The following is a 23,552-nucleotide window of genomic DNA, read 5'->3' on the forward strand; positions in this document are numbered from 1 at the left end:
AGTTTCTTTTTTTTATTTACAACCAGTAAGAGAAGAATAGAAGGGAAAATTGCGTCGCACAACAGTGAAGCTCGAAATAAACATTAAAAGCATTGGGGTTTTCCAGATAACACATAACTTTGGATTGTACAATGTTCAATGAAATTACAACAGATATTGAATGGATATTTATTGTTTAGCAAGTTCTATAACCTCCACTGAGAAACATGGTCCATAAGACTTATTTCCGTGTATTTTGAAGGGGGTGGGGGGGGGGGGGGAATGAATTCTCTCACTCAAGCAGATTACAGTTGGCACACCCACTCAAGCAGATTACAGTTGCCACACCTAAACCTAAAATGGTAATTTTAATCTATAAATAACATACAAGGGAGGATGTCAGCTTATTTGATATGAACTGAAGAAATCGCTGATGTAATTTCCTTGGCTTGCGGATCAGTGGTTTCTAAAGAAACACCACAAGGATCTTCTCTAACCAGCAAGGCCAGCACATTAAGTGAACTCCATGATTTGGTGACGTTGCTGCTTGAATTCCCTAAGGTGACTGCAAAAACAGCATCAAAACCGCCAGCTCCAGGAACTCCAGCCAACAGAACTCCTTCCATATTCATAGTAGCATCCAAAAGCCGAGTTTGTGATTCAGGTTCTATCTGCAAATTTGTAAAGAAATGGACAGAGTCAAACAGAGAACAGGACAGTCCTGTACTGGACTCACAAGACCATATTGGGATTACATTTGGTGTAGCAATTAACACAATAAGAAAAAAGATAAATAGTAAAATTAAAATTATTAGGGATTTAACCCTGTAATTCTTGTTTAGAATAGATTTCTGTCATCTGAAAAGATAGATGCACACATAGTCTAACATCCAGCTTACATGCTCTGGTAGAATTATATTCTCTGGTACTGTACGGGGCAAATATTTCAAATATAAAATTTCAAAAATTTTGTGGCCAAAATGGGATTTTTTTTTTGTTGTAGTGTAATCACCCTGAAATGAACAATCTCGAACCAAGTGCACTAAACACTTGTGCTTTTATTGGTCCTAAGTTTGAATTGAATAAAAAATAGAAATAAAAATAAAAAGAAAGAAGGAAATTCCAGCGAAACATGCTGCCCTCAAACTCTGTCCTAATTCTGGAAAATTAAATGGCAACAACAATGAACAATGTTTCAATCCTGGCGATGTTTACTAGGATTAAAACGTTTACGGTGAAAACAATAATAATAATAAAAATATTAGGTGACCTTCTCGTAAAAGAGTTCTAAGGGCTAAAAAACAAAATAAAGGTGACCTTCCTTTTCCCCCTGAATATCTTTATAGCATAAATCCTGCCAGAAGTTATAAGGGATAAAAAACGGATCCACATTGCAGCCAATTGATCCAGCAATCAAACAAAATTTACACAGAGAATGAAAGGAAATATATATGTAAAGGTTTTCTCGATAAACAAAATAAAGGATATTTCCATGCACACAACATATATTATATGTATAGAGAAGAAGAAAAAGATGGCATCCTAGAAAAGAGAGCCTACCGGTATGCCTGCAGCCTCACCCATCAGGCGCATGTGACACCTGATCTGAAGCATGGAGTCTCTTGCTCCTAATAATGCTTTAACGATTTCTGTTTCGCTTGGTTTATTGGTTTGCTCCATCCACTGTTCATGCAACCAGGGTTTATAAATCATCTATAATATTTTTGATGAATACTGCATGGTTCAAAGAAAAAAAAAAAAAAAACAAGAGAAGACATTTGGCATTCTAGATGGCAAAAACGAGTTCAACTACATGAACAAAGTCCATGTCTCAAGCTAAAATGAGAGGAACCAAAGTGAAACTGACCTGAAGCTACATGTGTAAAAAAATGAAATTTCTTTTTACAATAAATTGATACTAAAAATATTGTTTGCACGATGTAAATGGTCAGAAGCTCATGGATTATATAGCCAATAGTTTTATAGGTGGCATTTAATCTTATAATAACACAATGAAATAGACGATATGTTGTTACCTATGTTTCAGTGGTAGAACAACCTTTTCTGACTTACTTTACTTTTTCATGTGTCTCCCTCTACTAGCAAGATAAGACTAGATAGTTGGTGAAACTATTTGCTGAATTGACATAGGATACTTGTTGAAACATAACCAGTATAAAAAAAAAAAAAAATCAAGTGAGCAGCTTGCAGTACAAAGGTGGACTATATAATTCATGACATGTCCATTACATTTTTGTTTTTATTTTAATTTTTTTTCCTTCGCCAGCATGAATATTACCTACAGTTTTCCTTTAATGAAGAAATGAACCTCTTCACACAGCAAACAGAATCGTACAAAGGAATCATGTGAACTCTGCTTGTGGCAAATGACACGGTCTACTGAGATATCCAGCAATAATTTTTCTCATTAATATTCTCAATTTTTCTCATCAGTAAAATTTCATACCCTTTACCTCTTTAGAGGCCACTGGTATAATATTCAGAATTACCTTTTCTGACTTATGCATGCTGCAGTTGTCGATAATGGATTTATATGAATCCCAATGTTCTTTTGCCATTTTGCTTAACATATTGAGGCACATTTCAAGTACTGAATTTGCCTCTGACAGCTTTCTCCAAGTTTCCAGGGCCTTCTGAGGTTCAGATTTTTGCCACTTCTTGACAGCACCCACCATTGATACTGTGGATGACCCTCCAGTTCCTGGTTCTCCTAGTAACTGCAAAAGCATCACAATCATTAATAGCAACTACGACAGAAACTTGGGTTCACATGGTTTCTTGGGAACAGAAAACAGCTCTTATCAAGTGTAGACCATTTTTCAAAAATGAAAAAAAAAAAAAAAAAATTGTATAGAAAATTAGCCTTGCGTCTTTCTTTGGTTGGTTGAGATTATTTTGCTACAGGTCCAGACAGACCCTGGCAGGACCCAAAGGTGCAGGCTGATCCGCTAGACAGACCCAAATCGTAACAGACCAGCCACTGCACAAACTCCAAAGACCCTGCTGTGGCCTATGCCAATAAAGAATACATTGGCCCCAAAAAGATTTTTGGGTATACCCCACTAGAAGCTTACCAACAAATGGACCACAGGGATAAACCTCACCAACCCAATAAATGAGAAAATGGTTTACACATGCAATCAATTTTTTGGGAGCAAATTCTACGCAACAAACAATGTAAGGACCTATAAAAGCATCAATACTGCATGGGACCTTCACGTAATGAAGATTATTTTTCTACCTCATATTACTTTGCAATGATATAAAAGCCAAATAGTCAACTGCAGAACTATATCACTACAATTAGGATTTCATGTGACACAGAGATGAATAATCTGAAAATGGCAGGCACATGGTGTTAAGGAAAAGGATGGAAGGATATGTTTCATTTCAAGTATGACCAGCAAATTCCTGATGAGAAAGTAGCTTTGATTAACAAATATATTAGGGAGGGAAAGTGAAATTTTGTCCAAACAGTATCCCGTCGTATAACATTTCCATGTCAGCCAGTGAATAGGATTTGAATACATATGAAGTAGCAAGTATAGTAAATGTCAATGTACTTACAAGATTCATCAATGGAGGCAACGAAAATTTAGTCCTCTCATGGTCCCATTTGCCATTCAGTACATCACCAATGACTTCCTCTAATGCTTTTCCTTTAACTGCATCCTGCAATTCCAAATAAGGAAAACTCATAAATAAGACAAATTCTAGTGAAAGTTTATACAAAATACACCTAATTAAGTAGACCTCATTACAATGTTGTGCCCGAAAGGGCACTATCAAAAACAGTCTTGTATTCCTAACCTTCTTTTGTTTTCCATGTTCTCGTTTCCTTCCCATCATAAGCTCTGCCACAGAGCTCTTGATATTTGACAAGTTAAATATTTTCATGCAAGTTTTGATCATTGATGAATAATAATGCTAAAGTGTAACACTAATGCTATCAGACATGTGCCAAAACGAATGGTTATTTAATATATCACGTGGGCCACAGTGCCATGTGACAATTTACGTCAATAATTTGGACGACAGTTAAGAATTGAGCCAAATTGGGAACAATCAGATAGTTTAGAGACCAAATTGGGAAAAATAAACTTTAAGGGCTAAAGTGAGAATTCAACAATACTTTACGAGGACAAAATGTAATTGTACATTATATATATATATATATAGAGAGAGAGAGAGAGAGAGAGAGAGAGACCTGAGCAGAAGAAAGCACTTCTGGTGAAAAGCGAACATATTGTTGACTTCCATAAACTGCAGAACTAACATCAAACCCACTGCCAACTTTCCCTTGTGCAATGCAGTGAGCAGTTTGAGCTATCACATGCACCACATCAAGATCCATAGTATTCTCTTTTTCCTGGTGTTGATCTTCAGACAAGGAGGAAAGATTAACAACTCCCAGGTAATGAAGTAAAGCAGCAACCACTGCAGTTGTCATAGCTGCAGATGATCCCAATCCAGTTTTTGCAACTTCAGGCTTGCGATTTCCTCCATTTGCTTCTTCAATGTTAAAAGTAATTGATGTAAATGGCGGAAGGGAAGCTAAAGATTCTGGTGTCAAAGGGAGTCCAAGTGCTTCAATCTACAAAGATGACAGAACAAAGGTCCACACATTGAAATCTGGGTTTGTAATCATCAGGTGACGAAGAATTCATATGAAACATATTCTGGGGCTTGAAAATCCACTGTGATCATAAATGGGAACTTTCATTCAGTATGACATGTTTATAAACCATTTGAACTTTCGTGAAGCAAAAGAATAAATACTTCCATATGTGCTTCATCACACACAAGTGTATTTATATACAGTTCTTCCAATTGATATGACAGGGGACATTCCCTTGTTATGATTTTTAGCCATTTTGAGATACCTGAGACCATCCAGTATTCTGTATTTTTATTTATTTCTTATCTTCCTTTCATTCTTTCTTTCTTTCTTTCTTTCTTTCATCATTCTCTTGAGTAACGACGTCAAAAACCTCAAATTGATTTTGCGTTACAAACCGTGCTAGCTAGTTTCCAAAGATGTAATACAAAACAAAAAACACAGCTGATAGATTTATTGATTATTTTTATTTTTTTCATTAGTGTTGGAAATTGGTGGGTTGCCAGGTCAGAGTCAACAACATTAAATTCATTTTGAGACAAACGTACTGCAGCTTCCTTCATTTCTTGCACATAGATTTATGGTCATATCATTTGGGTCTTCAATTAGATGATTTTGCAGATTGATCACTACATTCATAAAGGGCACTCCATAGGCTTGAAGACAACCTTATCCCTCCGCATGCACGAGGATGGGAACATATCTATCTAGCCTAATATTAATAGTAAAACAATCCATCTCCCTTGTGGCATGGATAGTACCCTCTTTGATGTGTTATGCTATGAACAAAAAAAAAAAAAAAACACACACACACACCAAGGAGAGACAAACCAACTTCATACTTATTTGCGATTCACCCGAGTAGAATATTGTGTTTTCTCTTTTCTTCCTCCTCATAAAATTCATTCCGTTTCCAATCTCACACCATCGACCCCACTCAGACCTCACTTTCATCATGAAACTAATTAGCTCAAAAACGTAATCACTATAGTAGGAAGTTTCAATTGGAGTAAAATTTTGATACAAAACCCATAAACCAGATTTCAGAGTTGTAGATCTAATCATTGGCAAGCAAATGCTTAAGGCCCCGTTTGTTTTCAGAGATAGAATGGAGGGGGATTCATAGTGAGGGGATTAATAGGGAGAAATTGTTAAATTATTTTTATATAAAATAATAAAACAAATAAAAAAATATAAAAAATTAAACATTATATTTAAAAAAAAATTCCCAATATATAAAAAATAAAAAAAATAAAAAAATTTCTAATCCCCTCACTATTTTTCCAATACCATCTCTACCTCCTCCTTACCAATCCCCCTTTCCTCCTCCTTACTAATACCAAGGGATTACTAATCCCCTCCCTATCTCCCAAAACAAACACCAAATTCTCAATCCCCTCCTCACTACCAAACTCAATCCCCTCCCTATAACTCCAAACAAACGGGGCCTAAAGGTTTCTGTACAATAATTATTGTAATATATAAGAAAATTCTACTTGTTGCTATTGTCATCAACCGAATGCCAGAAACAACAAACCAAATATTTCAAAAACCATGGTAGGATGCTTGCTGAAGCTATAATGCAATAATGGAGGAAGAATACGAGCAAATAAGTACACCTCTAGTGGTCAAATAAGTTAAAGATTTTAAAAGTACAATAGGAAAGGTAGAGTACCTGATTCCGATATGAATAGAAATCATTGCAACCTAAGATTGTAATATCAAGACCTGCATGAATAATTCAGTTAAGACATTAGATATTAATAATTACTTTATTTTAATAAGGAAGATGAGGCATCAAACATTACCTCGCAAAAGTAGTTTGTGTAACAAATCCTTCTTATCCTTTTCCAATGTTGCAAGGGCTGCTGCAACAGCATATTGCACTGCATATTCTACAAAGGGGTTCCTTGATTCACTGAGATTTTAAGCCAACAGCAATAAGCATCACCTCCACGAGCCAATATACCATTTAGTTTCCCCGTTATTTGCATTTATTTATTACGGTAAGAGAAATCACTAAAAATAATTCTTCTTCAGACCTTGTTCAGTGCCATGAATGCATTAATGAATGAAAAACATATAAGGATAAATGGAAACATTTGATGAGAATTAAATATATACAAGGATAACACAACGAATACAAACTTACCTCGAAGAGATGCACTGAAGTGCTAAATGTTTTAGAGACATTTTGTAAGTAGTTTCTCTTGACATCTGTGGGGAAGTTAATTTCACATCTGTCCATGCCTGAAAGAGCATGAAGAAAACAATTAGTATCACAAATATTGAGCACTAAAATATGGCATTTCAAAATGGTAAAACAAAGAATATCACAATAAAAATACTCCTCTATGGAGCTACTAAGGAAAAAAAATAATTTAACAAACACTAAAATGGTATCTATTAAACTAAAGCTTTAAATGTTTTGGTGACATTTTGTATGTATTTTCTCTTCACATTCGAGGAGATCAAAAGAAGTTAATTTCACATCTGTCCATGCCAAAAAGGCCATGAAGACAATATTACAAATATTGAACCAAAAAAATGGCATTATGCTTTAATAACAACATTTTTCTCTATGGAGCTAACAAAGCAACAATTTCTTCATGCAAACCAACAATTAAGTCTGACAAAAATAAATTCCAAAGAATGAACCACACACCCATGCCCAGCTGTCGGGTTTAATTTCCTCATAAAATGGTTTCACAATTGCATAGAACCGAGCATTCGTACTGAGTACAATCCCCGCATTGGGCCTCTCCAAAACAAGATAGCCCCCAGTCATCAAGACCTTTCCAGGAGCAGAAGCAACTCTGTGAAAATCAACACAATCCACTCATCTTTTAGCCAACCCAATTTTGCTACAAAAATTTAAGCTACACATAAATGCAAACATCTATTTATAAATACATCTGTGAATGAAGAATGAAAATAAGAAATTAAAGAAAGTCCTGAAATTTATCAAATGAAACTTACACAGCCATTGCAATTCAATTCTCAAACTGACCTCAAAGGTCAAGATTCAACTGAGATGATCTGCAATCAGAGTCAGCAAACCCTCTGTTTAAATCCCAACAAACAGCCAAATTCCCTACTCAATTAACTCCATGGAGCTGACATGGTAACTTTTTAAGCAGTTCATTGCTTGGAAAAGAAATAGAAAAACAAATTAAAACCGAAATCTTTGTACCGATAGATTAGTGGTGAATGAATTCAATCATTGTTTGTTAAAGTTTATTGTGCGATTTATAGAGGCTAAGATAGTAAGATCCAATACTAATTACCTATTAACGACCTTAGATCACTAATCACTGTTCTTAAATCCGCCCAAATCTTATAGAAACATGTAGAGAGAGAGAGAGAGAGGGGGGGTGTGACGTCTCTTTCACCTGAAAATGGGAAGGAAGAGCAGCCGCCGCCGCCGGTGAGTGAAAGTGTGCTTTGACTGTGAACAGTAGCTCCCCCTCGGCTTGATGTTCAAACTTATATGGAGCGGTTCATAACCCGACCAAACTTACGGGTGCAGACCCGTAAGAGGCGCAACTCGTGTTCGGATCTTGATCACGTCACAACCTTTTCAAATTTCATTATTCGGTTCGGGTTTGCTCTCCCACCATTGTTTTTTTGACAAATTATATCGGCGTACTTCAGTTTTGTGTGTAATTTTGATTTCTAATTTTAGGTGGTTCAATTGTGACTTTAAATTTTTTATTTTATCTTAATTTGATTCAATTGTTTATAATTGTTAGCATTTTTTTTTTAATGAAAAATACGCTAATAAACTGCATGCAACATGTTTTGTCTAGCATAAAGAAGTTTGTGGGTTTTTTTGGCTAAAGTAGTTATAAAAAGACAAAATAAATTAAAAAGTCAATAAGACAATATACCACATCCAAACCATAATTATTTTATTTTTTCTCTCTTATAAAAGTCAAAAAGTTAAAAAGCCTATCCTAAATGAAACTTTTTAATTACAAGCTAAAATAGTTAAAAATCAACCCATAACTCAAGCGAAGTCTCAATGAAAAACTCTAACGACTAACATAAACATCATTTAAATGAACAATAATATTTCAGAGCACCAATTAGTGCTTCCACTAATGATGTGATAGTGGGTCCCACCCACTGCCATGCCACAGTGTGTTGTGTCTTGTTTTTTTTTGTTTTTTTGTTTTTTTTTCATTTTTCACCTCACTAGTGGTAGATTTAGAGCACATTATTTAGAATTCTAAATTATTACTGTTAAATGAAATGAAAATAAATAAAAAGATATGTGTCTCAGTTTGTGTGTAAAATAAGTTTAAAAAATAAAGACTAACAAACTATTATAAAAGGGTCAATTTATGTATTTATTCTTGTTATTAAAACTATTAAAAAAAATTATAATATTTACTAAAATCTTGTAAAAATAATAATTTATTTTTACTTGCTATGAAAACATTATTTTTACCATCTTCAGTCACTAAACACTACTCACCGGCTTCACCACCAACAACTACATCCAATCAATACCAATCTCTGACTACTATTGTCAATAACCTCTTCTAGTAATCAGCTTCAACCACGACCTTTATCTTACAGTGTTGAAAAAATTTAAATGTAGAATACAACCATGGATTACATTAGGGTCAGTTTTCCAAGTTCTAATCATGTGATTGCACTCAATGCCGGCCCTGGGCATAGACCACCAGGCCATGGCTTAGGACCCCTCAAAATAGACAAAAAAAAAAAAAGATCATCTCCTATTATAATTTAGTATAATATATTCATATGTTTTAAGTCAAAAAAAAAAAATAAAAATTAAAGAAAGTCCAAATTAACTCAAAATAAATTGATACACTAAAAATTAAAAGACTCATTTAAAAGTAAAAGGGCACATTATCTCTCTCTATCTAATTCCTAACCCTAACTCTTAATTCAGTTTTCTCAAAAATTTGAGAGAAGCGGCCCAATAGAGCACTAAAGAATATCTCAAGAATTTAGAGCGGCACATCACAGGTAGGTCTTTTTTTCTATTCAATTAATTAAATATTTGTCTTGTCTTTTGCTCAATTGCTATTATAATATTGGTATTTATACAAATTTACATCATCAAGAAGAATTAATTTTTTGCTACTTGTGCTAAATTTTTCGTTGAATGAAAAAAAATATATATGTGAAGGACCCCAAATGATCTAGTGATATTTATTAGTTGATTATCGGTTTTGAGCCCCAAAAATCTCAGGGTTAAGCCTGGTTGCACTATTACAAAATGTTAAGGTTGTGTTTGATTCATGCATTTGAAGAGAGATTTAAAAAAAGAAAAAGTAAATGAAAAAAGAGTTCAATGGATAGACTTAACCCAATGAATTCTATCAAACAATTAGGTTTGTTGCCAACTTTGACTATAACTATATTCATGATGGGCATATTTTTAGTGGAAAAATTATTTTACAAAGAATTAAATCCGAGATGACTAAAAGTATGAAAAATGCTTGGGAGCACTAATTAGTGCTCCCACTAATTAGGTGGCAGTGAGTCCCGCCATGAATGATGTGATGTTTTGGTCTTGGAGTTGTAATTTTTTTTTATTTTTTTTATTTTTTTAATGCATTAGTGCTATTAGTGGTGATGTTTTTAGTGGGATGAATCATTGTTGCTAAAAGTATACACCTTCGATGTATATTGGTTGTGTTCCACCAACAATTCAGTGCAAGTTTGCTGTTAATATGTTATGAGATAACATAATTAATCATTTTACATTATAAGATTAGTACATAGCAATGGAGTAGAAAACTAGGTGCGAGAACACCTCCTCTTTTTTTTCTTTTTTTTTAATATTAAACAATGACTTTGGGCATATCTCAACAAATTAAAATTTCGACCATCAAAAAAAAAAAAAAAAACTATGGAATTATTTGTAATTACTCACAAGTCATAAATACTGATTAATTTTTTTTTTAAAAAAAAAAAAACCAAAAAAACTAATAGTGTAATTGATTAAGCTAAAAAAAATCAAAGACGAGATTTTAGTTTATAGTACACCTTATGAAATGTCTTTTTCATTTTTCATTTAAAAAAAAAAATTCTAATGTTTTTTATGTTTTTTTGAGGAAAGTATTTTTTTGGTTAAATAGGAGAGGAGCCTGTAGATCTATAAATTCTTATGCTATCAGATTTTTTAAAGAAGAAGGAATGCATGGGAACAGTTTACTAATTAATGTTTCTTCAATTTTTACAGTTGATTGCTTGGCTTTATTTTCTTTTTATTAAAAAAAGAGTCAATTACATGGTATTTGTGTTGGGTTCCCATGTGATAATATATATGGTTGATTTATATATGTATTAAGGTTATTGTGCGGGAAAATCCCACATCGGTCTGTGAGGGACTACTTTCCCACCTTATAAGCAAGCTGACTCCTCTGACCTTGCATAGGCTTTTTCCCCCAGTGGGGGAGGAACAAAACCGTGTGGTCGGAATGCCAAAGCGGACAATATGTGCAAGCCACGGGGACCGATGGTTCCTAGTGGGGAGGAACAAAACCGTGCGGTCGGAATGTCAAAGCGGACAATATGTGCAAGGCACGGGGACCAGTGGCTTTATTTAATGTGCGGGAAAATCCCACATCGGTCTGTGAGGGATTACTTTCCCACCTTATAAGTAGGCTGGCTCCTTTTACCTTGCATAGGCCTTTTCCCCCAATGGGGAAGGAACAAAACCGTGCGGTCGGAATGCCAAAGGAACAAAACCGTGCGGTCAGAATGCCAAAGCGGACAATATGTGCAAGGCACGGCCTAGTCCCTCACAGACCGATGTGGACCAGTGGCTTTATTTAATCACATCGGTCTGTGAGGGATTACTTTCCCACCTTATAAGCAGGCTGGCTCCTTTTACCTTGTATAGGCCTTTTCCCCCAATGGGGAAGGAACAAAACCGTGCGGTCGGAATGCCAAAGCGGACAATATGTGCAAGGCACGGCCTAGTCCCTCATAGACCGATGTGGGATTTTCCTGCACATTAGCCCCCAGCCGCGCTAGCTCCGGTCACCCTGGAGGGAGTTCCCACAGACGGCGCCAAATAAAGCCTTGCACATATTGTCCGCTTTAACATTCCGACCGCACGGTTTTGTTCCTCCCCCACTGGGAAAAAGGCTTATGCAAGGTAAGAGGAGCCAGCTTGCTTATAAGGTGGGAAAATAGTCCCTCACAGACCGATGTGGGATTTTCCCGCACAGTTATGATGGTAGAATTTAAAATTTATTGGGAAACTTAATATGTATAGGATTTGGTTATTTAATTGTATAAGAATAAAATTTGGAATAGGTAGAATATTATAAATAGCTATAGTGGCTATAGAGTTTTTCTAAGATAAAAAACACAATGGGAAAAAATACAGATGTAAAGGGTGACATAAAAATACCGTGAGTTACCTGGGTGGGCAAATGCTCAACTACCACTGAACATAGGATTTGTATAGTGATGTGAATTTTTGGTATTTTGATTATATTTTCTATTTTATTTATAGCGGTGTCTTGTATCACTTTGATTAGATGTGCTTATTTAATCTGTCAGTGCAACTCGAATGGATTTGCTCAGGTTGAAGATTTACTCATGTTGGGATATTTACTAAAAATAATATTATATTTAATGCATTCATGCTATTAAACATTATTATAAAATTAAATTTTATATTTAATGTATTTAATTTCAGAAACTATTTTAACATTTATTTATAATAGTGCACTTATGTGGTTTGGCTAAAAAAAAAAACACCTATATTATATAATCGTGCACTTAGCCCGCCCGGACATCCATTTGCCATTACAAAAGTACTTTGGAAAAAAACTTTGTTGAAAAATATTCTTTTTACTGTTGAAACAAATAGAGCGTAACTACGAGACTAAAAAGTTGCATAGTTGTGAATCGGGTTGAGTCTTGCGAAGTTACATTGTTTGGTTTAGTTTGCAAAACTTGCTTTTTGAAAAAATTAAGAAATTAGCCTCACAAAAATAAACATTACAACAGATATTTCTAACTTTTCAAAAAATATTTCCATCCCAAAAAGAGAAAATCATAATGCTAATATGCCTGTATGTAAGTCAACCTTAAATAATCATGAGAAGAAAAACAAAAAACAAAAAAAAACAGAATAGTAGGTTTGTTATGAATTTTGGCTATTTAACTTGTACTCATTTCCCATTCATCTTATAAAACAACAAATGGAGCAGAACACCATGCTTTTGAAGCCACTAAGTTGTTCCTTACTCATTTTCTGTTACATCCTTTTTTACATGAACTCTGTTCCCACTTTTGGTTTCACAAATGAGACAGATATGCAAGCTTTGCTAGCCATCAGGAATGGAATACAGGAAGATCCTTTCAATGTCTTTAGCTCATGGAATAATTCTCATCATTTCTGCAAATGGCAAGGAGTAACTTGCAGTCATAGGCATCACCAGAGAGTGAGTGCTATAAACCTTTCATCACTTAAATTATCAGGTTCCTTGTCTCCTCACATAGGAAACCTTACCTTCCTTCGAGTGATCGACCTTGTGGACAACAACTTCCATGGAGTGATTCCACAAGCAGTTGGTCGATTGTTCAGAATTCGGTCACTTTATCTTGGAAACAACTCTTTCAAGGGAGAATTTCCTGTTAATGTGACACATTGTTCAGGCCTTAGAGTCATCAATTTAATCAAGAACGATCTCAGCGGGAAGGTTCCTATTCAGCTCGGTTCTCTGCCCAAGCTTGAATATTTAGACCTAACTCAGAATCACTTTATTGCAACAATCCCACCAGCACTTGGGAACCTCTCGGCTCTACGTTGGCTTTATATGTTAACCAACAATTTACAAGGCCAAATTCCAATTGAACTCGGAAAGCTCTCAAACTTAGAAGTGCTTCAGTTGTCTGATAACAAGCTGACTGGTACGATTCCTTCTGCTCTTTTCAACATTTCAAAAATCCATTATCTAGCTCTAGCCTCAAATCAATTCCATGGAAGCTTGCCCCCTAATCTAGGCCTTGTTTTTCCAAAACTTGAAACAATTTTGATGGGAGCAAACTGGTTCTCTGGGACCATTCCTGGCTCGCTGGGCAATGCATCAGGTCTCGTACAGATTTCTTTTGCTGAAAATTCTTTCACTGGGGGCATACCACAGAACTTGGGTGATCTTCAACAACTTGAAGTTTTACAATTTGGGGGTAATCCGCTTGCGGCTGAGAAAGCGAATGACTTGCACTTTCTCACCTCCTTGACTAACTGCACCAAACTCAGGTGGTTGGTTCTGTATAACAATCAGCTTGGAGGTGTGTTGCCCACTTCGATTGGTAATCTCTCCACCAAGCTCGTAGGACTGAATTTGGATCAGAACTACATATCAGGAAGCATACCTCCGGAAATTGGGAGCATTGTCACCTTGGAGGTGCTTACATTAAATGACAACTATCTCACTGGCAACATTCCCAATTCCATTGGAAAATTTATAATGATGCAAGAGATCTATCTGTCCAACAACAAAATATCGGGGAAGATTCCAGCCACCTTCGGTAACATGTCAAAACTTAGTATTCTTTTGTCGAATCAAAATATGCTAGATGGAAATATACCTGTTTCTTTGGGTAATTGTGTGAATCTACAAGAACTGGATCTTTCACAAAATCGCCTTACCGGCATGATACCTAAACAAATTGTTGGACTTCCTTCACTCACTCTAGGCCTCTCTGTAGCTCAGAATTTCCTAGCAGGACCACTACCATCAGAAGTGAGTTATATGAAAAATATTGGGCTATTCGATGTTTCAAGAAACCAACTATCAGGAAACATTCCAAGCACTCTTGGTGATTGTCTAGTGTTGGAATTTCTTAATATGGAGGGTAACCATTTTGAAGGTACTATTCCACCATCTTTCAAACAATTAAGGGGTATTCAAATACTAGATCTTTCAAATAATAATTTGTCTGGCAAGATTCCGAGTTTTCTAGGCGATTTTTCTTTGATTCAATACCTCAACCTTTCCTATAATAAGTTTGAGGGTGAAGTTCCAAGTAAAGGAGTGTTTAGCAATATTAGTGCATTCTCAATTGGGGGAAATAGCAAGCTTTGTGGAGGAAATAAAGCATTGCAATTGCCTGCATGTCCCACAAAAATTTCAAAGAAACAAGAAAAGCATTTATCCAATAGAGTACTAATTATTGCAATTAGTGTTCCTGTCTGCATCATTTTGCTGCTCCCATGCATTTGTGTGACTCTGTATTGGAAAAAAAGGTTGAAAGTGAAAACAACTTCAACCTTGTCTCTTGGGAACCAGTACCCAAATCTTTCTTATGCAGAACTTCTTCAGGCAACTGAAGGATTCTCCCCAAGAAATTTGATTGGCGAGGGAAGCTACGGTTCTGTGTACAAAGGGATTCTCAATTCTGAAACTATAAGAGCAATTGCAGTCAAGGTACTCAATCTTCAAGTAAGGGGAGCCAGCAACAGTTTCTTGGCAGAATGTGAAGCATTGAGGAACATCCGACATCGAAATCTTGTTAAGATAATCACTGCTTGCTCAAGCATAGACTTCAAAGGCAATGAGTTCAAGGCTTTGGTCTTTGAATACATATCCAATGGGAGTCTTGAGAGCTGGCTACATTCTAGATCAGCGAACAAGGAGGACTCCAGGAACTTGAGCCTTGTTCAAAGGCTTAATATTGCAGTTGATGTAGCCTCTGCATTGGATTATCTTCACAACCACTGTGAAACACCTGTCATTCACTGTGACTTGAAACCGAGCAATGTTCTTCTTGATGATGATCTCTCTGCCCGTGTAAGCGATTTTGGTTTGGCAAGAATTTGTCTGACCGAGACCAGTGCATCCACTCATACACACAGCAGTACTTCAAGTAGAATTAGAGGAACAATTGGATATATGGCTCCAGGTAATTTTATGAATTTTATAGATCTTTTGTTAAAGTTCTCACTCTAAATTGTGTTTTACACTAAAAGGATCAGTATGTGTATCAAACTATGCGAATTCAGTTACATTATTTGAACCTCATATTTGGAAAAGACTACCTTTTACATAACGAGATTAATCAGTATTCAATTGCAACTGCAATTAAATTGAATACTAAATTTTCATGTGATGTCAAAAGCTTTTTTATCTGTCAAAATACTGATCTTAGAATTTTCTGGAAGTTTAGCCCCTTCAGCAATTTCGACCCTCTCTATTGCATGTTAGTAATGGAGAGGCTCCATTATATTATCTAACGGTAAGTGTAATGATCTTTCCATAATCATAAATTTGCGTTCTTATTTTAAAGTCATTAGATACGTAACGGAAATCTTCCATTACATAGGATCAAAGTCTGGTATTGTTATTTGTTTATTAAGTGTTCAGTGTTTTCGTTTTCTAAAAAACACAAAAAAAAAAATTTTTTGCTCACTGTTTCTGGAAATTTTTCTCAAAAAACAACCAACTTTTTGGACAACACCAAAAGGTTATTTTCGAATTTTTAAAAAATGTAAATGCACAAAAATTTAAAATATGATACGAAAATGAAGAAAACAAAAATAATATCAAACTGCTGCGATTGTTTCTACTTGCAGAATATGCTGTAGGTGGGGAAGCATCAATAAAAGGTGATGTGTATAGTTATGGAATTGTTTTACTAGAGATGTTTACGGGAAAAAGACCAACAGACAACATGTTTACAGACAATTTCAATCTCCATAACCATGTTAAGATGGCTGCTGCTGAGCAGGTGATGGAGATTGTTGATCCCTCACTGATATCGGAAGGACCAACTGAATCAAATAGGACTACTGGAAGCAGCAGAGGCAATGTTGTTAGGACACTGAAGTGCTTGGGATGTATCCTTCAAATTGGAGTTATGTGTTCTGCAGATTTACCAAGTGAAAGAATGAATATTGGTGATGCTCTCAATGAACTGCAAGTGATTAGAGATGTTTATCTCGGAAAAAGAGAGATGAAATGAACAAGATGACAAGATCATCATCGTAGTTTTCTGTTGTGTCACTGTATTCATCTCAGTTATGAGTAAATTCTGAGATACCTGAATAACATAATTGTATAATTGTTTCTTGTTTGATGCAGCTTATTTATGGAAACTTCTCGCTTAAAATAAAAATCCGTAAATAAGTAGACATTTTGTCTCTGGATGTAAGGGATTTTGAATTTTGATGGTGTATGCAAGAAAAACTTATAGGTCCAATGTTATGGACCTATCTGATCATTTTTTACATTTTGTTCAGTGATTTTTATAATGTTTTGTGCTGCCATATTTCAGTTCTGAATACACGCTGATTGAATTCAGCTCAAGCCCAAGTTATTATAGCTTAAGTAATTTGGTCATAGTTCCCCAAGATTTTAGGAGTTGATACACAAATAAATATGGGTATCGGAGAGACACAAAACACAAATAAAAATAAGAACAAGAAACGAAATCAAGCTTTTAAGAATTACTGCAAGAGATTAGTTCATTATTTTTTGGTTTTGGTTAAAGAACAAAAAAATATGAGTAATGTTAGGGATCATGAAGATGATCATGAAAGATTCTCTACCTTTCGATTACACATACAATAAAATACCACACACTAATCAATGGATGAAAAATCTTCATTACGCATTTCGTGATATTTTTTTCATGATCCCTACCATTACTCAAAAAATAAAGGCTACAAAAGTGTAATAGGCTACTTTAATTGGGATTATCTAGAATTGCAACAAGTAATTTAAATTTAATCTTTATGGTACAAAAACAGCAAAATTGCATAGAAATAAAGAATAAATGGGAAGAACACAGTACAATGATCAGCTCACTAACTAATGACTATTATTTCTCACAACACTCAGGCCTCAGTTTGAAAATATGCTATTTTAGTAATTTTTTGATTTTTTGGTTAAACTATGAGGAAAAAAAAAATTAGTATGTTTGAAATGACTTTATTTTTTTACGAAAAGAAGTGTAAAAAGTAGAGAGAAAATGGAATTTTTGACTTTTTGGTATGGATTATTGGCTTTTTAATTTTTTTTAGACCATCTCCAACGTTTCACTAAACCTTGCATCAGATTTGAAATTTGGTGAAAAAGTCACATTTTGCAGCTCCAATGATTTCATCCAATTGGTATCAAAACGAGAATTCACTAAATTTTTCATCAAAGTGAGAACAGGGGGAAAATTTCACCAATTTATTGTATGTGACCGTTGGGGGAGACCAACTGGTCAACCAGCCGGTTGACCGGTTCCCTTGCAAATAAGTTAGTTTAAACAGGTCAAAAGGTTCAAAGAGGTAAAAAAAAATACACTAACCGATCGACCCCTGCTTTGATGGCAACCATTGGAGCAGTTTGCATCAGATTGAGAAAATGGTCTTTTTTTTACTTAGATTTGGTGAAAAATTTGGTGAATCGTTGGAGATGCTCTTAGTGACTTTTATTTTTAGGCTAAAACAGTAAGTTGCCAAACGAGACCTAAATATCAACCATACTCGCAAGCTACAAACCCAACAAGAAATTAAAAAAGGGAAAATGTGTAATTTGGGAGTAGAACAAGATTTGATACCAAGAAATCCTCAGATGTCATCAAACAGTGTAACAACCTCAAAATAAATGCATAAACCAATCATTCATGATATTCATAGACATAGGAGAAGAAAATATATTCATTCATCAAAGTGTTCTTTACAAAAAGTGGTTACATGTTATCAACAAAATAGTTGCCCTACAGGCTTACAACATTTCAAATCAAACACTTGGTTACAACGAAAGAGTTCTAACTCGTTTACATATGAAGCCCTAGGCTTGAATTACATGTAATGCAAAAAGGTAACGACAAAAAAAATAAGCCTTCAGCCTCTAAACCTCCCAAGTTACATCCTTAGAGGCGGCATATCACCTGTACCTGAAAATGGTATCCCAAGAAGGGTGAGCCAAAGCTCAGTAGAGATAAGCTAAACATTAAATGAGAATTAACTAAAATATTAGCATCTGATAAATATCCAACCTTTATAAGCCAACTCACATTCTGTCCATAGCCAATCCACTTACATTATTCAATGTTTTCCAAACAATTTGAAATGAGACTACAACTCATGTATTAACACTTCATTAATCAACAATATTCAACACTTCAATAATCAACAATATTCAACACTTCCATTCACATGCCATTTTACGGAACTACGTCCAAGGGAACCGGCACCCAAATATATATAAGATTTCGGGACTTTCACCCTGGACACTCCGGCCAACTTAATTATCAATGGAGTCCATTCCCTATCTCCTTCCAAACAAGTGGAGTACATCCCCTATCTCCTCCCACGCAACATACATATACAATGTATTTAAACACATAGTCATATACAATGACCCAACGATTCACATATTCAATGTGTTAATTCCACCGTCACATTCAATGACATAATCCAATTGTAGTTTCAATTTCCCTAATCATCATGCAGTGTCTACAACAATCAAGACTATCCTCCACTGATAGCCCAAAACAGTTATTTCTAAACAGATAATTTATTACATTCTCCATCGGTGAGTGATTCATCAACCCAACTACACCAATTAGTTCCAATTCCATCCAATTTCATGATTTTCAAACCAATTTCATATTCCCACAATTACCAAATTGATTATACAAATTAATTATTTAAATTCAATTAGGGCATTTTCCCTCTTTTCTCAAACACTGATCTTAAGACCAAATGTCACCAATTAAACCCACAAACCCCATTTTCAAGACCTCATATGCACATGGAGCTTAAAAACACAAAACCCCTCTTTTATGTATTACAAATCTCAAACCTTGACTTCCCAAATTTCCAAATTACATCATTTATACAAAATAACTAACATTTATGTTAAAACTCATAAAAATGAGTAGATTATCCCTACCTTAAACGAAGAAGTTCAAAGGAGAAGAAGAGTGAAACCCAAGATGCTCCAAATCTACAAATTTTCGGATCAATGGGAAGCCCAAGCCAAGCTCTAACTTTCTTACAAAGGGATTAGGGTAGAAAACTCCTGGAACAAGGAGTACTTATAGAGAGAGAGTGTGTTTAGAGAGAGAGACTGCCGATTTTAGGGTTTGGAATGAAAAGGAGATTAAAAAGTGAAGAAGAAGACTCTTGTTGCGAACTGATATATACGAGGCTCGCTCGAGTGAAGGAGTGGTCGCTCGAGCGACCAGACACAAAAGAACCTCGCTCGAGCACAAGCAGCGTCGCTCGAGTGAACAATGAGAAGCTTCAGGTCTGCAACCCAGGCGCACGCTCGAGCGCCAGAGTTCTCGCTTGAGCGAAGAAACACAAAACATAGGGCTCGCTCGCTCGCTCGAGCGAAGAATACCAACCTTCAGGTCTAAAAGAGATGTAGATGCACGCTCGAGTGCAAGACTTCTCGCTCGAGCGAAGAGACACACTAGACTAGGCTCGCTCGAGCGCAAGAAAGCTTGCTCGAGCAGAAGCTGCGTCTGAAAAGAAACCTGAAGACCCTCAATCCTCGCTCGAGCGCAAGAACTCTCGCTCAAGCAAAGAAGCAAATACCAAGGTATGATACCCAAACAAATTGTTGGACTTCCTTCACTCACTCTAGGCCTCTCTGTAGCTCAGAATTTCCTAGCAGGACCACTACCATCAGAAGTGAGTAATATGAAAAATATTGGGCTCTTTGATGTTTCAAGAAACCGACTATCAGGAAACATTCCAAGCACTCTTGGTGATTGTCTAGTGCTGGAATTTCTTAATATGGAGGGTAACCATTTTGAAGGTACTATTCCACCATCTTTTAAACAATTAAGGGGACTTCAAATGCTAGACCTTTCTCATAATAGTTTGTTTGGAAAGATTCCGAGTTTTCTAGGTGATTTCTCTTTGATTCAATACCTCAACCTTTCCTATAATAGGTTTGAGGGTGAAGTTCCTAGTGAAGGAGTGTTTAGCAATATCAGTGCATTCTCAATTATGGGAAATAACAAGCTTTGTGGAGGAAATAAAGCATTGCAATTGCCTGCATGTCCCACAAAATTTTTGAAGTAACAAAAAAAGCATTTATCCAATAGAGTACTAATTATTGCAATTAGTGTTCCTGTCTGCATCATTTTGCTGATAGCATGCATTTGTGCCAAAATGTATTGGAACAAAGGGTTGAAAGAGAAAATTGCTTCAACCTTGTTGTTTGCCAACCAATATCCAAATATTTCTTATGCAGAACTTCTTCAGGCAACTGAAGGATTCTCCTTGAGAAATATAATTGGCGAGGGAAGCTATGGCTCTGTGTACAAAGGGATTCTGAATTGTGAAACTACGAAAGCAATTGCTGTCAAGGTACTCAATCTTCAAGTAAGGGGAGGCAACAAGAGTTTCTTGGCTAAATGTGAAGCATTGAGGAACATCTGACATCAAAATCTTGTTAAGATAGTCACTGCTTGCTCAAGCATAGACTTCCAAGGCAATGAGTTCAAGGCTTTGGTTTTTGAATTCATATCCAACGGGAGTCTTGAGAGCTGGTTACATTCGAGTTCACTGAACCAGGAGGACTCTAGGAACTTGAACCTTGTTCAAAGGCTCAATATTGCAGTTGATGTAGCCTCTGCATTGGATTATCTTCACAACCATTGTGAAACACTTATCATTCACTGCGATTTGAAACCGAGCAATGTTCTTCTTGATGATGATCTCTCTGGCCGTGTCAGCGATTTTGGTCTAGCAAGAATTTGTCTCACCAAGACAAGTGCATCCACTCATACACACAACAGTACTTCAAGTAGAATTAGAGGAACAATTGGATATATTGCTCCAGGTAATTTTATCAATTTTATAGTTCTTTTGTTGAAAGTTTTCATTCTAATTTGTGTTGTACACTAAAAGAATCAGTATTTGTATCAAACTACATGATTTCAGTTACATTATTTTAACCTCACATATGGAAAAAGTCTCCATTTTACATAACAAGATTAATTGGTATTGAATTGAATATTCTAAATTTCCATGTGATGTCAAAAGCTGTTTAATCTATCAAAATACCAATCTTAGAATATTCTGGAAGTTTAGCCTGGTTGGTATAGTTTCTACATTTTTTTTTTCTCTAAAAACAACCAACTTTTTTGGACAACTCCAAAAGGTTATTTTCGAATTTTTGAAAAACATTAATGCACAAAAATTTTAAATATGACAAAAATGACCGGGTGTTTTTGATGCATTGTTTTTGTTTCAAAAAAAAATATGAATAACGAAAATGAAGAAAACAAAATTAATATCAAACTGTTGTGATTGCTTCTACTTGCAGAATATGCTGTAGGTGGGGAAGTGTCAATAAAAAGTGATGTGTACAGTTATGGGATTCTTTTACTAGAGATGTTTATAGGGAAAAGACCAACCGACAACATGTTTGCAGACAATTTTAACCTCCATAACTATGTTAAGAGGGCTGCTGCTGAGCAGGTGATGGAGATTGTTGATCCTTCACTGATATCAGAAGGGCCAAATGAATCAAATAGGACTAGCGGAAGCAGCAGAGGTGATATTGTCGGGACAGTGAAGTGCTTGGGATGTATTCTTCAAATTGGAGTTATGTGTTCTGTAGATTTAGCAAGTGAAAGAATCAATATTAGTGATGCTCTCATGGAATTGCAAGTGATTAGAGATGTTTATCTCGGAAAAAGAGAGATGAAATAAACAAAGATGACAAGATCATCATTGTAGTTTTTTGCTTTAGTTTGTGTGATTCTATTAATCTCATTTTGTGAGAAAATTCTGAGATACTTGTAGAACATAGTTGTAAAATCGTTACTTGTTTGATACAGCTTATTGTGGGTGCTTATAGCCTATTTTATTTTGAAAATTTGTGTTAGTGTGTTTTGTGCAACTTTTGTTTACAGCTTATGATGAACTTTTGAAATCAAAATAGTTTGCACCAAATAATTGGTTACAGTAATTGAAAGTGTTAGGGAAAATCGATGTGATTCCCCACAAGTAAATCAATCAATGGGAATAAAAACTAATGTGGAAAAATTAAATCAAAGGCAACACAAGAATTTTTACGTGGTTCCCTCAATGTGAGGTATGTCCACGGGATCGAAATCCGATTCCACTATCAATCAAATAAGTTCCAAACGATTACAAACGAGACACTAATGGTCTCACAAAACCACCTTTAGGTGAATTCCAAATAATCACAAATAAACAAGAGGAAAGACCTCACCAAATAGATGAACCAAAACCTTCAGAACCAGAGTTGAAGAAGACCCAAAATAACGACCCAAATCAACTTCACCAAAGCATCCAAACAAAGATGCACCAACTTGTTGTTGTTCCACAAAGCAAATCCCACCAACAATTGATCAAAACTGTGCTGCAACCTCCCAAGCAAAAAACAACGGCTGCACTTTTTCTTTTTGGGAAAGATAATGCCAATCATAATATTGTGGATCTAGGGTTTATTATCAAACCTTAGTTGTTTTCAAATTGGATTGAGTCTCCACAAATATAATATATAAAAATATATTATACCTAAACCAAGTCAAATTAAAATTCTTTAACAAACCAATTGGGTCCCACACTCCAATAAGGAGGTATACCCAACAATTCTCCTCCTACCGACTTAGGTGGAGATATCAACCATACCCGCCAAAGTTCGACACTTCAAATATCGACAAAGTCTTTGTCAACATATCTGAAATATTATCATCTGTGTGAACCTTTTCGAGTTGCAACAATTTCGAATCTAACACATCACGAATCCAATGGTATCTCACATCAATGTGTTTCGATCTCGAATGAAAAGTAGAATTTTTACTTAAGTGAATAGCACTTTGACTATCACAATAAAGCACATACCTTTCTTGCTTTAAACCCAATTCTTGCAAGAATTTCTTCAACTATAACTCTTCTTTGCAAGCTTCCGTAATGGCAATAAATTCAGCTTCGGTAGTTGAG

General features: G+C 35.5%; 3 protein-coding genes across 7 annotated transcripts in view; 1 reads left to right on the forward strand and 2 right to left on the reverse strand.

Annotated features, from left to right (window-relative positions):
• Window positions 1–77: 77 nt before the first annotated feature.
• LOC114302980 (GHMP kinase family protein) lies at window positions 78–8,282 on the reverse strand. 5 transcript variants are annotated; one of them, XM_082901983.1, is made up of 11 exons: window positions 8,011–8,282; window positions 7,598–7,657; window positions 7,284–7,434; window positions 6,771–6,868; window positions 6,427–6,536; window positions 6,294–6,346; window positions 4,208–4,594; window positions 3,568–3,672; window positions 2,490–2,717; window positions 1,540–1,662; window positions 78–650 (listed from the first exon to the last, which is right to left on the reverse strand). In XM_082901983.1, the coding sequence occupies exons 2-11, from the start codon at window positions 7,603–7,605 to the stop codon at window positions 384–386; spliced, it is 1,530 nt and encodes a 509-aa protein (XP_082758109.1). In that variant the 5' UTR covers window positions 7,606–7,657; window positions 8,011–8,282; the 3' UTR covers window positions 78–383. The 5 variants fall into 5 exon arrangements, with proteins under 5 accessions (XP_082758109.1, XP_082758110.1, XP_082758113.1 ...); XM_082901984.1 differs by having other exon boundaries at window positions 7,906–8,084; XM_082901987.1 differs by having other exon boundaries at window positions 7,629–7,657; window positions 8,011–8,073.
• A 4,521-nt stretch (window positions 8,283–12,803) lies between these two features.
• LOC114281217 (putative receptor-like protein kinase At3g47110) lies at window positions 12,804–16,850 on the forward strand. Its single transcript, XM_082901988.1, has 2 exons — window positions 12,804–15,526; window positions 16,197–16,850. Exons 1-2 carry the CDS (start codon window positions 12,820–12,822, stop codon window positions 16,583–16,585), a joined length of 3,096 nt encoding a protein of 1,031 aa, XP_082758114.1. The 5' UTR covers window positions 12,804–12,819; the 3' UTR covers window positions 16,586–16,850.
• LOC114321670 (protein AE7) overlaps window positions 16,194–23,552 on the reverse strand; it is an 89,224-nt gene continuing 81,865 nt past the window's right edge. The window contains exon 7 of the mRNA XM_082901991.1: window positions 16,194–16,487. The gene's annotated coding sequence lies outside the window, so the exon portion shown is untranslated. The remainder of the gene's footprint in view (window positions 16,488–23,552) is intronic.

This window comes from Camellia sinensis, chromosome 13, assembly GCF_055761805.1.
Source record: "Camellia sinensis isolate YWXY chromosome 13, ASM5576180v1, whole genome shotgun sequence".
NCBI lineage: Eukaryota > Viridiplantae > Streptophyta > Magnoliopsida > Ericales > Theaceae > Camellia > Camellia sinensis.

What these genes read in the sequence shown, in the direction of transcription:
- LOC114302980 (XM_082901983.1), bottom strand. An exon ending in CTTCAGTGCATCTCTTCGAG is followed by an intron (nt 6,537 to 6,770) that starts GTAAGTTTGTAT and finishes TTAAAATCTCAG; the next exon opens with TGAATCAAGGAACCCCTTTG. An exon ending in ACACAAACTACTTTTGCGAG is followed by an intron (nt 6,347 to 6,426) that starts GTAATGTTTGAT and finishes TTATTCATGCAG; the next exon opens with GTCTTGATATTACAATCTTA.
- LOC114281217 (XM_082901988.1), top strand. Translation starts at nt 12,820, where the DNA reads ATGGAGCAGAACACCATGCTTTTGAAGCCACTAAGTTGTTCCTTACTC. An exon ending in AATTGGATATATGGCTCCAG is followed by an intron (nt 15,527 to 16,196) that starts GTAATTTTATGA and finishes TTCTACTTGCAG; the next exon opens with AATATGCTGTAGGTGGGGAA.